The 15,024-nt window shown below is 37.5% G+C and overlaps 1 protein-coding gene across 1 annotated transcript in view; it reads left to right on the top strand.

The window, feature by feature from the left end:
• Positions 1–15,024, top strand: part of gria2a (glutamate receptor, ionotropic, AMPA 2a) — a 56,057-nt gene that overhangs the window by 32,584 nt on the left and 8,449 nt on the right. Inside the window, exons 3-12 of the mRNA XM_079812244.1 lie at positions 600–839; positions 2,950–3,146; positions 3,301–3,354; positions 4,196–4,354; positions 6,110–6,277; positions 6,372–6,476; positions 8,408–8,515; positions 8,606–8,812; positions 10,501–10,868; positions 11,462–11,660. Of these exons, the coding sequence (XP_079668370.1) occupies positions 600–839; positions 2,950–3,146; positions 3,301–3,354; positions 4,196–4,354; positions 6,110–6,277; positions 6,372–6,476; positions 8,408–8,515; positions 8,606–8,812; positions 10,501–10,868; positions 11,462–11,660 (1,805 nt within the window). The remainder of the gene's footprint in view (positions 1–599; positions 840–2,949; positions 3,147–3,300; positions 3,355–4,195; positions 4,355–6,109; positions 6,278–6,371; positions 6,477–8,407; positions 8,516–8,605; positions 8,813–10,500; positions 10,869–11,461; positions 11,661–15,024) is intronic.

The raw sequence follows: 15,024 nt of genomic DNA, 5'->3' as shown, positions 1-15,024 counted from the left end.
AAACATTTATATAATCTAAATTTGTTAGCTGAGTTGATGCCAAATTGCCATTGGCTGATAAAATCTGACTGTAGAGAATCATGTTTGTCTAAAAGGTTTTTACAGAAAGTATTCTTGTTACCATAAAAAACCCATCAACATTAAGGACTAAAATTGAACCTTCAAAGTACAAGTAAACACACTTAATTCTCCAATTGATTTCTGTCTTATTGGTTGCAGTTTAGATCATTTAGTGGCTTTTGTCAAAATGAGTCTGTGTATAAACTAAAGACTTAATATATTAGGTTGTTGGCAGTGGTTTGAGTTAGTGTGTATATCATGTTTGCATAGATTTTTTGTGCTCAAATTATTTTCTGTACTGCATTGTAGCAGCTGCGCTTTAATATATGATGACATAAAAAGATGTACTTGGGGGGAAAAAAGGGCAAGAAAACACGTCTGCTTCATGTCTGCTTGCAGTGTGTATAGTCAACTTCATTTACAGATTATATGAATGTTTTTTTTTTTTTTGGTGAGTCAATTATTTGTTCGTGAATGGGAAAATTTGAGAAAATTGTGGTATTGTTTTCCAATCTGTTTTTTTTTTCTTTTCTTTTCAGTTTGCTCTCAGTTTTCCAGAGGAGTATATGCCATCTTTGGCTTCTACGACAAGAAGTCGGTGAACACCATCACGTCATTCTGCGAGACGCTGCACGTGTCCTTCATCACGCCCAGTTTTCCAGCTGACGGACTCAACCAGTTTGTTCTTCAGATGAGGCCTGATATCAAAGGCCCTCTCATCAGCCTGGTGGAGTATTACAAGTGGGAGAAGTTCGCCTATCTGTATGACAGCGACAGAGGTAAACACGCTCTCTCATTTGAGAAATGTATGCACTTTTTATCTTTTTTTCTCAGGCAAGGCTCTTTCAGTGCTGCTTGCACACACGCTTGCTGCTTGCACACACACTTCAACACACATACACTAGAGAATTTAATCAATAGTCCTATTACTTTGTGGTGAAACGCCTCTTGGAGAAAGAGCATGTGAGTCGGGAGTGCTTACAGATAAGCACATTACAGTCTCTCTCTCTCTCTCTCTCTCTCTCTCTCTCTCTCTCTCTCTCTCTCTCTCTCTCGCTGTCTTTCTCATTCACTCAATAATTTTTTTGTTTTGTTGCTTTATTCATACCTGTTTATTATAGTTTCATCTCTCAGTATGTTTGCCGGTTTTGTCCTTTGTACCTAAGTTTCTCTTGACATACAATTTATCTGTCCAAATTGAATGTAAAACTGCTGTGCAACACGAAACCCATTTTTAATGGGTCACAGACTTGACGAGATTTGATCGCTCTCCATCGCTCTCACGTCCATATTGGTAAATGCCAAGTTTTGCGTCGAAACAACCGGAGCCTACGGCCAATTTTCTGTCAGGCGTTAGTTTCGAAAAATGAGCCCTTATGTATTTGTTTTTGCATTATTGCATTTACCACTGGGCAATATATTTAGTATTCTCAAGTAAGCAACATTGTCAATGCTCTAATAAAATATTTTTTTGCCTTTTTTTATTATTATTTAGCTAATTTTCCTTAAGATTTCGTAATTACATTTCCTGAAGACTAGTTTCACAATCCTTTCTTCTCAGATGAGAGCACCAGTGTTAACTGCAGTAAATAGATGTAAAGATGTTTTGTGTGTGTCTGTGTGGGCATGTTTTTGTGAAATATCAGGACACAAATGTGTATAATGACATGGGTATGACATAGGTATTACAAAAAGAGGGTGAAATATGAGGACGTTCCCCATGTCCTCACTTTTCAAAATTCTTATAAATCACACAGAATGAGGTTTTTTTCACAGAAAGTGAACTGCACAGTTTCCTGTGATGGGTAGGTTTAGGGGCAGGGGCAGTGTAAGGGGATAGAAAATACGGTATAAAAACCATTACGCTTATGGAATGTCCCCACATTTCACAAAAACCCCCGTGTGTGTGTGTGTGTGGCATTTTTCATATTTTAAAATGTTTCGGAAATTATTTGACCGATACATTTCTATGATTTTTCGAGTTCTTACAGGATCTATCTGATAAATCTAGCTTTATTACTGGATAAAACCCTTTTCAATATTATTTTTATTGCACTCATAAAGAGCAAAGCTATAAAAATTACTTTTACTTTTCCAGACCTGGTAATCACATTTTTTTAATTTCCAGATAAGTTCAGGTTTAAGATAAGTTTTGAATCAGCTACAATTTCAGCTTGGTTTAGATTTTTTTTTTTTTTTTTTACTGTAAAAATTATCCCTTTTAAATATATAAATATTTCTATGTAACAAGTATTGTAACACAGCTAACAAATATTGCAGTATCGTAACTCAGTCTTGGACATATTCTGTGAGCTCGTACTCACATTTTTTGTCAGTGTCAGAATTTCTGTCATTGCGACTATGTTGGCTGAATGTTTTCACTGTTAACTGGAGTGTCCGTTATGTGCTGCATCTCTGGTTTGAGGCGGAGAAATAAATCTCTCCCCCAAGACCTAGATATGAAATCATCCGAGAGAGAAAGAGAGAGGGAGAGGGGGAGAGAAGCTTAAGAGAAGAAGAGTATGAAAGGGCAAATGACCAAAAGAGAGAATGTTGTAATAAAGAGAACGAGGAGGAGAAATGATAAATGAAGGAGAAAAGGTGTCTCAAGGGGCCTTCTAGTGCAATAAAAATACCCCTGATATCAAGGTCTCTGGGTGTAATTTGGAGTGGTGGTTGATTAAAGTAGAACAGTGGTTAAAACAGAGAGTAGCCGTGATTGAGATTGAATCTCATTTAAAAAGACACAGTGAAGCTAATATACATGGGGTTTTAAAGCAATTTCACTTTAGAAAGGTAATTAGAGCTTGAGCAGATTGATGACAAATTTTATAGAGACATTTGATGTGAAACTCTCTCATGCACACTGCTGTGTCTCTCTCTATGTAGGTCTGTCTACCCTGCAGGCAGTGCTGGACACAGCAGCAGAGAGGAAATGGCAGGTAACAGCCATAAACGTTGGAAACCTGAAGGATGAGTGGAAAGACGAGGCATATCGCTCCCTCTTTCAGGACCTGGAGAACAAGAAAGAGCGGAGAGTCATCCTAGACTGTGAACAGGACAAAGTCAAGGACATTATGGAGCAGGTGAATGGCGTACTAAAAACACATTACAGTATATGTGTAAGGTCAGAAATGTAGTTAAAGAATGATGTATTAGGTACATCTTTAGCATTCATTATGTGACGCTTTAATTAAATTTGCTCTTGTGAATGACATTTTTTTGCCTGCTTCTCCTCAGGTCATTACGATCGGTCGACATGTGAAAGGATATCATTACATCATTGCAAATTTTGTAAGTTGTCAAGAATATATATATTTTTTATTGCTGTTAGTTAAAGAAACAGTTCACCAAAAAATGTTGTCTTCATTTACTCACCATCTACCCTGCTAACAGGAACGTTCTCAGGACTTTGGCTAACGTTCTGAAAAAGGTTCTCTCAAAGTTATGAACAAATGTAATGTTAATAGAACGTTTGTTGAAAGTGATATTGTCTTTAATAATACTCTTAAAACACAAAAACTTTATTTCTGTCATGACAACTCTCGGAGTGTATACATGTAGCATACATGAATTACCCGTAGAAGATCTACACAGGTGGAGCTGGGGAAGGTGGAGGGTTTCTGAATGCGTGCTGCACTGCTAAGGCAAATGCTACCCAAGTATTTGAAGGTTGCGCACGCAAGCTCATTTGCTACAGCAGGAACCAATCCCTATAGATAGTACCCTATAGATAACGATGTGATTACGAGCAGGTTGAGTTAAAGGACCTATTAGTCTGCGCCATCTAGAGTTTCATGACAGAACTTTGTATTGATACGGTGTTTATACAACTTCTGAAACATTTTAGTTGGATGTTCGTATAATTTTTGAAATGTAAATGTTACTATTTGTTTCCGAATGTTCAGAGAACATTAAAGTGCAATGTTCAGAGAACATTTAGTAATAACATTTTCATCACTTAATGGGAACATTAGCAAAACGTTCTTAGAACATATTTTTGTTAGTGTGTGTGTGTGTTGTGTGTGAGAGAATGAGTGAGTTTGCATTTTTGTTTGTGATACTAATAATACAATAACTCACAGTCTTGTGTAAATTGAATTATGTCATTAGAAAGTGTGTCTGTGTTTTTCAGGGCTTTGTGGATGGAGATTTGTCCAAGATTCAGTATGGAGGAGCGAATGTATCTGGATTCCAGATAGTGGATTTTGATGACCCGCTTGTGGCTAAATTTGACCAGCGCTGGGAAGCACTGGAGGAGAAGGAGTACCCTGGAGCAGACAGCAGAATCAGGGTGAGGGATTGCAAATATTTAAATTATGCTGCAATAAAAATGCGGCTCACGGCATTTTTGAACGTAGTCATCAACAAACCTCTATTTGTTATGGATGTTATCATTATATCTATGCCCCGATATACTCACGGCAAACTAATTCGGCACTCCAGAAAAGTCACGTCACGTTTATTTATAAAGAACTTTATACTATAGCTTATTTAAAGGCAAGCAGCTTTACCGAATTAAACATGAAAAAACAGTGTCAGTGTCTCTTTCAAGTACAATTATAACTTCAATTTCTACTATAAAGAGGCTCTCCAGTGTATTCATGTTTTTACTTGCGGACGTCTGACCTTGACGGACTAAACAAAGAAATGAACTGGAGAAGATTTTCACGGAGCCTCAGAGCACACCTACCTATTATGTAATCGCCACAAACCAATAGAGTGGTGCAGTATGATGCCAGAACCCGGAAGACTAATTCGTCGCTGGTTCCTTTGAGATTTTCCTATGGGGTTTTTAAAAAATATTTATTTTTATTTATGTGTAAAATAAAGCCTGTAGTAAACATAACTTGACAATACTTTGACTTTTGTTCTACATCGTAATTACGCACATATAGCGAAAATGTGAATATTTTGTTATGTTCATTTTTGAAAACGTATGTTTCTAATAAGTAACTAGATTAAACAGTTTAGGCCCCGATCACACAGAACGCTTTTTTGCAGCGAGAGGTGCCTTTTTTGAATAGATTTCTGATGGCAGTGAGCGTTATGCGCGCTGCTTATGCGCCCCGGGCGCATCGCGTTTTAACCGCCTGCTGTGCCTCGCGTTTTAGAAGGAGCGCTCTGAGCGCCTGAAGTTGAAAAAAATCAACTCTGAGCGGAGAAGCGCCGACGTCATCGTGTTTTTTTTTCTATTGTCCAATCGAATGAATGGAGAGGCGGGTCTTCCGTTGTGGCGACCGTTACCTTGATTAGACTGACAGGATAGCTGATTCGGGGGTTTCCAAGCAACATTAAAAAAACGCAGCGCACTGCTATTTTCTAAATGAAAAAACCGTCAACCAAAAAAGGCAGTGTGGTGTGCCTCGCGTTTTCGAACCTGAAAAACGCGTTCTGTGTGATCGGGGCCTTAGTGTGTACTACTGTGCAGTTTACGCTGTAGAACAAAACGTCAAAGTATTATCAAGTTATGGGCTTTATTTTACTGGTAACACTTTACAATAAGGTTCTAATAATGAACTGCACTTACAGTATAACGTGTTTATTAATCTTTGTTGATGTAAATTTCAACATTTGCTAATACATTATTAAAATCTTGTAAACATTAGTTAATGCACTGTGAACATGAACAAACCATGAACAGCTGTATTTTTATTAACTAACGTTAACAAAGATGAACCTTATGCTCATGGTTAGTTCATGTTAGTTAATACATTAACTAATGTTAACTAATGAAACCTTATTGAAAACTAATTGAAAACCTCCTTTATAAAACCCCATAAAAATTCTAGAAGGAATCAGTGGCGAATTAGTCTTCCGGGTTCTGATGTCATACCTGCACCACTCTATGGTTTACCAGCCAGAGCAAATTTTTACTCAAAGTTCTCTTTGGCAAGCTGTTTCTCCCAAACAAACTTTATACAAAATTCACTTTGGCCTGATTTAGTTTGAACCATTTCACACCATTTGTTCCGATTTTGTATATCGGGGCCTTTAAACTCCAAAAGAGAATATATTTTTATAGTCTTCATATTTCTTTACCTTGCAGTACACATCGGCTCTCACATATGATGCTGTGCAAGTGATGACAGAGGCATTCCGCTTTCTACATAAACAAAGGATTGACATCAGTCGCCGTGGCAACAACGGAGACTGCCTGGCCAATCCTGCGGTGCCGTGGGCTCAGGGGGTGGAGATAGAGCGTGCTCTCAAACAGGTTTGCCCTGCCAACACATTACCAATGCCTGTTGTCTGTGTATGAGAACTTTACACCATTTAACATTTGTGTGTGTGTGCATGTGTTTGCTCAGGTGCGTGTGGATGGATTGACAGGAAATATTCAATTCGATCAGTACGGCAGAAGAGTGAATTACACAGTTAATGTCATGGAGCTGAAAAACAGTGGCCCTGTGAAGGTAACAGAGATTGATGACTCATGATCTTGAGTGGGATGGGAATTTGAAGAATTCTTACAAGAGATTCTGAGATTACAAGAGCACTTAATGATACCAAATAATGTACTTGATTGGATTTGGAACTAAACTCGAAAGATTGGGGTCAGCAAGTTTTTTACTGAAGAAACTGATTCAGCAAGGACACATTTAATTGATCAAAAATGACAGTAAAGACTTTAAAAAAGGTATATTTCAAATAAATGTTGTTCTTTTGAACTTTCTATTCAACATTCATAAGAATAAGAAATGGTTCATGAGAGATCAGTGCATTAGAAGGATTTCGAAATAATCATGAGCCAATGAAGGCTATAATAATAATGGATGCTGCAAATTCAGCTTTTCCTTACAGGAATTACATTTTACAATCTATTAAAAAATAAAATAATTATTATAAATTGTTATAATAACTCATTTTTAATCAAATAAATGCAGCCTTGCGAGCATAAGAGCATAAAAAAAGTTTGGCTGAATTCTGCAGAATGGGTTAAGTGTGTTTAACCAAATACTACACTTCATTGGTAGCTGAAAACATAGGCTTAATAAAAAATATGCTTCCATAAAACACTGAACACATTAGGGGTGAGGGATGTGTATAATTTTAGGAAAGATAGGCATGAGTTGGTGATACATTATAAGAACTGGTTAATAAGAGTAATTATTGAATCAGATTACACTGATTGTGAAGATATAAAGGGAACACAATATAAAGGTGTGTTGACAATTTATGGTCTTATTTCATTGCACACAGTCTTTCTATTTCATCACATTCAAGTCAGACTACAAGCAGACAGCCCAGTTCAAACATAATTTATTTTTCTTTGGCACTGTTGACTCAGTCTGGCCACAGCACCACTGAATAGCGATGTAGGAAACACTGTCTGAATATTTTATTACAGTGTTCTGTCCACATTTGCATAAAAATACAGACATTAAAGAGTCACTTAACGGTTCTTGATTCCTAACCTCAACTCTTAGCACCTGTTAAAGTAAACATTTGTAAGGCCCCCCCCAATCGTCCCAGTGAAGGCTTACGATTAGTGGGTGAAGGTCTCTTGCGCGTTCGGTCTTTTCAGCGGGGCAAAGTAATTTAATTCCAATTTACTTTTATCTGACTCCATTTAATCATAATCTTGAATTTAGGTTAGAATGCCAATTGGTTATTTGGTCATTTATATTTAATAGTTTAACTACACATTTAATTATTCTGTTTAACCCTTTGTTGAAATTATACCCATTCATAATATACTAGAGTTAGTTAATAATTCCAGAGTAAATCAGAATAAATCAGTGTAACAATTTATTATTAGTCAGGTAAATATATCATGCCAATTACATAATCAATTCAAAGATAATCCATAAGTAACATCAAATGCTCTGAAGTAAAGAATAAAATATGGATACCTGACCAAGACAGAAACCTCTTTCAATTGGAGACATGTGGAACTAAATGGGAATTTACATGAATCACTGTCCCATAGACCTGTATTGACGGCAGGAGGTAAAGACCATTTGGCCGAAGACACACCCACTGTAATAAGCAAAATATTTCTAAACTCTTAAAACCTTTATTACCTTTTTGGTTTACTTCTGTGGGGATGAGATCTTTGTACCAGTCGCACTGAGACATTTCAAATGATACCAAACATCTATAATACTGTATAATTCTTGCTCACATTAAACCATATAGATTTTACTGAGGTGAGATTTGCGTCTCGAATGGTAATGCTAATTTCGTAAGAGACAGTTCAGATGGTAATTTCCTTTGTTTTCTCAGAGAGTCACAATCTCCTACAGTTCTCAAGGTTTCTCCAGTCTTACACATTTGATTATTTGTGTTTTGTAATCTCAACAAAAGAGCACTTTCTATTTCATAAATATATACTTTTTCTCAGATTGGTTACTGGAATGAGGTGGACAAGATGGCCGTGACGAAATCTGACCTTTTCCCTAACGACACCATGGGAATGGAGAATAAAACGGTTGTTGTGACAACAATCCTGGTAAGATATATTCCATGATATTCCATATCAAACACAATTGAAATCACTTAAATTTGTAGATATGTCAATATATTTCTCTGCATGTTGTAGGAGGCACCGTATGTAATGCTGAAAAAGAATTCAGAGTTATTCACCGATAATGAACGTTATGAAGGATACTGTGTGGATCTGGCCGCTGAGATTGCTAAGCATTGTGGGTTTAAGTATCAGCTGAGGATTGTAGCAGATGGAAAGTATGGCGCACGAGATGCTGAGACCAAGATCTGGAATGGCATGGTTGGGGAACTGGTGTATGGGGTGAGAAGTAAAGCATACACTTACTCGCACTAGTGCACTATTGAGAAACAGTGAACACCAGCTCCAGGAAAATTTTATTTTAATCATACACTAAAGGTCAAAAGTATGGAATAATTAAAGTCCCAGGGTAGTTAATAATTGTATCCCTTTTTATCCCATAAAACTCATCTTTGATCACCAAAATGGCATATTTAAAAAAAATCCTGTGAATAAGCATTCTTCATAATTTAAAATAGCTTGAATATAACTCTACACCCTTGCTTCAATTAGTATACGCAGACACATTAAAATGCAAATTAGCCCCGCCTTCACTAACTCACACCAGCTCAGAATACCTGTTCCACTCACTCCACTTTACTATAGTAAATGCTGCACATGGCAAGTGGAAATACTGGTTTAATTCATCCATATATGTTTGAACCAGAATTATACAGGCTCATCTAAGTCGATGTATCAGAATGGTAATGCGTTTTATGTATCGCTCTTTACAACATCGGACACATAACAGTAATTAATATGATTAGCATTTTGCTTGACTACGTTATCAAACAGCTAATAATGTGTTGCTAATGATACACAAATCATGTTCCCGTTCGTCATCTCAGAGTCTCAGAGACTTCTGCCTTCTGAAAATCGGCATCCTTAGAAATGCTTTGAACAGCTTGGAATGTCAGAAAGGCATATAGTTCATCATAAACCGCACACACACACGCGTGTATGGGCGCACGCACCCTTCAAATATCGAGTCAAGAGAGTGAACAACGCACATCAAGACAGAAATGAACCAAAAACACCACAAATAAAGTATTCTCCAGCCTGTGACAGCGTGCTAAGGTATGTTCTGTTAGACATGTACACATAATCCAAAGATATCAAATGATCTGTAACAATGCAATACTATCACATATAAAAAAAACAGTTTTTACTCATATTAGTGTGTTGCTTCATTCGTTCATGTAATCTCATCCTGTCTGCAAATCCAGTCTCTTGTTTACAAACGACTCCGTGGTTAAATGAACAAACAGGCAATCTTCCCAACGTGAGCTGGATATTCATTAAAAATAAAGTTCATCCATGCATTCATAATATTGGAATCCGAATGCTTAAAAATCAGAATCCGAAAAGCTTATGTGGTATGTTTACTGCTTAGAAATTCAATGCTGTTTAGCTCTATGCTGCTCTTAGCTGTCATGTTAGTGGCACGAGTCGGTGGGCGGGGCTACAGAATCAGGCTTCGTTCTTCTACTGTTGAGGCGATGCTTCACTACACTCTCACCCACAGCCGGGCACATTCTGAAATCGATCGTTTGCTGGGCCTGGTGTCAATAAAAGCTTTTCTTTGACTAACAAGGAAGTTTTCAGCTCTGAAACTTACAGGATATTCTTATATTACCATGACCCTTCATATATCAAAAGCTCAAGGGAAAGTTGATTTCTCAATTCATGACCACTTTAAGGACATGTTATTGCCTGCCCGTACGTTGATGTGATTGGTTAGAAGGTAGTTTGTGATGTAAGAAACACCAGCGATTTCAAACTGAGAATATTTCAGGATATTACTGCTTTTACTGTACTTTTGATCAAAAAAATTATTTTAACTGATCCAAAATGTTAACTGTTAGTGTATATCTCTTATATGTGTGTATGTTTCTCATTAATCTGATTCCTCTTCTCTTTACTGTTGACAGAAAGCAGACATAGCTGTAGCTCCTCTCACTATCACTCTGGTCAGAGAGGAGGTGATCGACTTCTCGAAACCTTTCATGAGTCTGGGCATATCCATTATGATCAAGAAACCACAGAAATCCAAGCCGGGTGTCTTCTCTTTTCTGGACCCATTGGCCTACGAGATCTGGATGTGCATTGTATTCGCCTACATCGGAGTTAGCGTTGTGCTCTTCCTTGTTAGCCGCTTCAGCCCTTACGAGTGGCACACTGAAGAGTTTGAGGATGGGCAGCTGGGCCCTAGCGAATCTACCAACGAATTTGGCATCTTTAATAGTCTGTGGTTTTCTCTGGGCGCTTTTATGCAGCAGGGATGCGATATTTCGCCAAGGTTGGTGCATGCAGTGAGCGCTAATGCTAGCTGGCTAGCGCGTGGGGTGTGCTTTCGTCTTTGTGCACCAACAGTTTTCCCACAGTTGCCGTGGTTTGTGTATGTTCACGCTCCTGCAGTTCTTGCTTCGTATCCATTTCCACTGGAAATAATCTTGATATTATTTAACTTGTAAAATATCGTAAGTTATCGTAACTTCAGTGTTACATGGGTAAGAAGAAAGAGCTAACACAGGATTAGAAATGTTTAATCGAAGTTGTGGTTTAAAATTTGGTTGAACATTTCTTCTGTAAATATATACTCACCCGGCTGGGAACAGTAAAGTGCACAAGGTCGCCGTTTCCTGCCCTCTTGGAGTGGTACCGTGTTTCGGCTGCATATTCCCCATTTTCTCCAAAGTAAAAGGGATTCTCTTTCTTTCTTTCTTTCTTTCTTTCTTTCTTTCTTTCTTTCTTTCTTTCTTTCTTTCTTTCTTTCTTTCTTTCTTTCTTTCTTTCTTTCTTTCTTTCTTTCTTTCTTTCTTTCTTTCTTTGCTGGTTCTGTTGGTGGAGCATGTGAGCGTTTGTGTGGTTGACTGTGTTTGCTGTGTGTAGGTCCTTGTCTGGCCGTATAGTTGGTGGTGTGTGGTGGTTTTTCACACTCATCATCATCTCCTCCTACACGGCTAACCTGGCTGCCTTTCTTACTGTGGAGAGGATGGTGTCACCTATCGAAAGTGCTGAAGACCTGGCCAAACAGACCGAGATTGCTTATGGGACATTGGATGCAGGCTCAACCAAAGAATTCTTTAGGGTGAGTGGACCAAGTGGACTTAATTTTTAGGTTGGCAGACAGCCTAAACAGCCATCAAGTAAAAAAATATTAACGTGAGTTATGAGTGTACAAATAATCATTTTCAAAAACGTTATTAAATGCTTTTAAGAGCCAGATTCACTAACAGTTTGCGCCGAAAAGGGCTGGGCCGATAAACAATATCATATCGAATCGCGATAAAATTGATGTCGATAACGATGATAAACTCTGGACATTTTTACTCTATATGGATTACTCTAACACCCAATCACACAGCAGAAATAATTGTGACAACAACCAGTCAGCGTGCAGCTTTTAACATGCACATCAAAAGTACACGCTCTACTGGCAAAGAACTCGACACGAGAAGGAATTTTTACAGATGTCCATGTTTTTGTTAATGAACATAAATTTACATCTGCATCCTCCTAACTCAAGCTACTACTACTACTGTCAACTCACTGTCAAATGTGCATTTCTAAGACAAAACATGTAATATTATTAATACTGCAGCCTGCTCTGCAAACTGTGCCGAAGATATATGCCAAAGTCAGGCAAGACAAACCTGTTTCATGACTAGAAACTATATCACCTATTAGAACATGCGGAAACTAAGACATTAATTTTTTCTATTAAGAAATGTATTTTGTTGACTGGAATAAAAATCACTGGAAAAGTGTAAGGAATTCAAAAACGTGAAGTGTTTGTCATAATCTGACAATAAAAAGTAGCTTAAAACCACAATTAACAGTCTGGTTTCTACAACTTTCACTTGGGAGCTGCCTTTAAATTTGAAAGAAATAACAATTTGACATTTATCGTAATAATTATCAATATTGACTGATATGAAAATATTTTATCGAGATAATTTTTTGACCATATCGCCCAGCCCTAGCGCCAATGCAAACTCTCTTCTGGCATTAAAAAACTACTGTCAGGATTTACTAAAGAAGCGCAGTGAAAAATTTGCGTTGAAAAGGCATATACACAGTTCAGTCAGGTCCAGTTAAGTCAAAAACACCATAGACAAACTTTTAGTCAACTTTTTATTGGCATGTTTCGAAAAAATTTACATTTGGCGGTATGGTCTAAATTCCCCATCCTTTTCATGAGCTCCATGAAAAGCCAAGACAGGGAACAGATTCTGGGGACAACCTTCCATTTTAAACTGGGAGGGCAGAGCAAATCCCCCATTTAGAACAGAGTATGCATCGATGACAACAGAATGACATTGATTAAAGGAGCTGTATGTAGGACTGTGGCCAAAACTGGTACTGCAATCACTTTCAAATGACTGTAGAGCGGTGTATCCCCTCTCCCCCGCCCCCTGACTCGAGGCTGCCAGATAGGCTGTAGGATCCAGCAGGAACGTAGGCTGCTACACGGAGCTTTCAATGGCAAGTGACGAGTCCTACACAGTACGTTTATTTCTTTCTGTTAATTATGTTTATGCTTCAAGAGCGATGTTTTGTGAAGTAATTATGAATCGCAATTTACTTATGGCGATTAGCCAAATATAATCGTAAATATGAACGCTCGTACATTCCCACATGAAAAAATACTATAGTATGTTATAGTAAAATTACAGCAAAGCTAAATAACATTAGCAATGGTCATACAGGTCAACTTGCAGCATGTTTTGTCCACTATATATGCGAAGAACGAATGAGGAAAATGAGGTAACGTTAGGCTACGGTCTCAAATACGTTTTCACATTGCCATAATAGGCGTGCTAATGTTGTTTTCCTCAGCGTCTCAGCATAATGACAGAGAAACGGGCTCTGATAATGCATTACTAATGTTAGCAATGACGACTCACCGTTTTTATTTACCAAACAATTCCTTAACGTTACCTTTTCAATTCAATGACCCACCTCCTCCATCTGCGCTAACCTAACGTTACTTTGCACGAACATGTATATCTTTGTTCGACTGTCATGAATATTTGAAATGTCCATTTACATTAAGTAACGTTACAAGTTAGCCAAACATAGATGAACCTTACCTGTCCAGGAGAAAATTAGCAACGTTGGCATCAGTCTTCAAATTATTCTCCGTTTTCAGCCGTCTACATCTTTCAAAGGCATCTCCTATACAAATCCTTGTTTTATTTCGGACACTGTCACAACGTTTTTCTGATTCATAACGAGGTCGTTTAGGTTTCGTAAAGTTAGACATTGTTTATCCAAAAAGTTTGTAGCTGCAGCTGTGGTAACTAGAGCAGAGCTGGCAACCCGAATGCAGAAACACTACTGACTTCATGATTGGTAGATAGGTAGAGGGTGGCGCTTCAGGCCAAAACACAACATGTCAACATCATCATCAGTTGAGGGCTGCAACTTCACTTTTAAAATGACAATATATTGGCCGGACAACCGTTGTCAGTGATATAAATATTTGAAATTAACATGATTTCTTAATGTCTAGTGACATATCAGGGCCATTTTATGATTAATTGAAATACATTTCTTACATACAGTTCCTTTAAGTTAAACACAGTTTAAGGAGGAGCTGGGGAGGAGGTGGGTTGCAAAAGCAGGGTGCAGCAGAAGCGTCCAAGCAGGCAAATTGAAGTGAAGCTATGCTTAAGTAAGGCGTAATTGGAAGTAATTAAGTAATTTCCACTCAGCTGATAGCGGAGCTTGACTACGTAGCCTGCCTGAACTAACGCAGTATGCTCGATTTATTTTTGCGGCTGACCTTATTGCATGCATTTGTAGGAGTCTTAAAGTCTTTGCCTTTCAGATGCAAAATTTATGGGAGGAGAGTACTTAACTGTTCACGCAAGGTGATTTACTAAGGTTTGCGCTCGTCAATTTACTGGTATTTACGCCATTATTTACCAACCAAAAAAAGCATGTCTTAAACCAGACGCTAATTTGCGCTGTTCATTGTGTAGATTGCTTTGGTCATTATGGAAATGTTCCGGCTGCGTCTGTGTTCTCTAATTTGCCCTGTTTAATAAATGTGGCCTATTGTATTTTTTACAAATCAATTATTAATTCATAAATACATTTTTTTTTTTTTGCGGGTTAACCTTGTCATGTCATGAAAAGATCAAATTATCTGATATTTTAAGACTTATTGACCTTGATACACGAGGGTCAATATGATCTTTAGGGGTTCTAAATGTTTCTGCATTCTACACAACATGACTTTGATTTGACAGACAAATGTTTTTTCAAATATTTTAGAAAAACTGCTTCACTTTTTTCCTACGAAATAATAATAATAGATTATGCAATTGTACTTAATAACGTTTTCTTTTTAAGAAAATTATATTTGTTTTTATTAAATTGAATTGAATAGGTTTTATCTTTGTTATAACTTATTTATTTTTATAACAGATATTTTTAAATAAATA

Source organism: Gobio gobio, assembly GCF_949357685.1.
Source record: "Gobio gobio genome assembly, chromosome: 3".
Lineage (NCBI taxonomy): Eukaryota > Metazoa > Chordata > Actinopteri > Cypriniformes > Gobionidae > Gobio > Gobio gobio.
The sequence above is the reverse complement of the archived record's forward strand: the minus strand, read 5'-3'. Positions and strand labels throughout refer to the sequence as shown.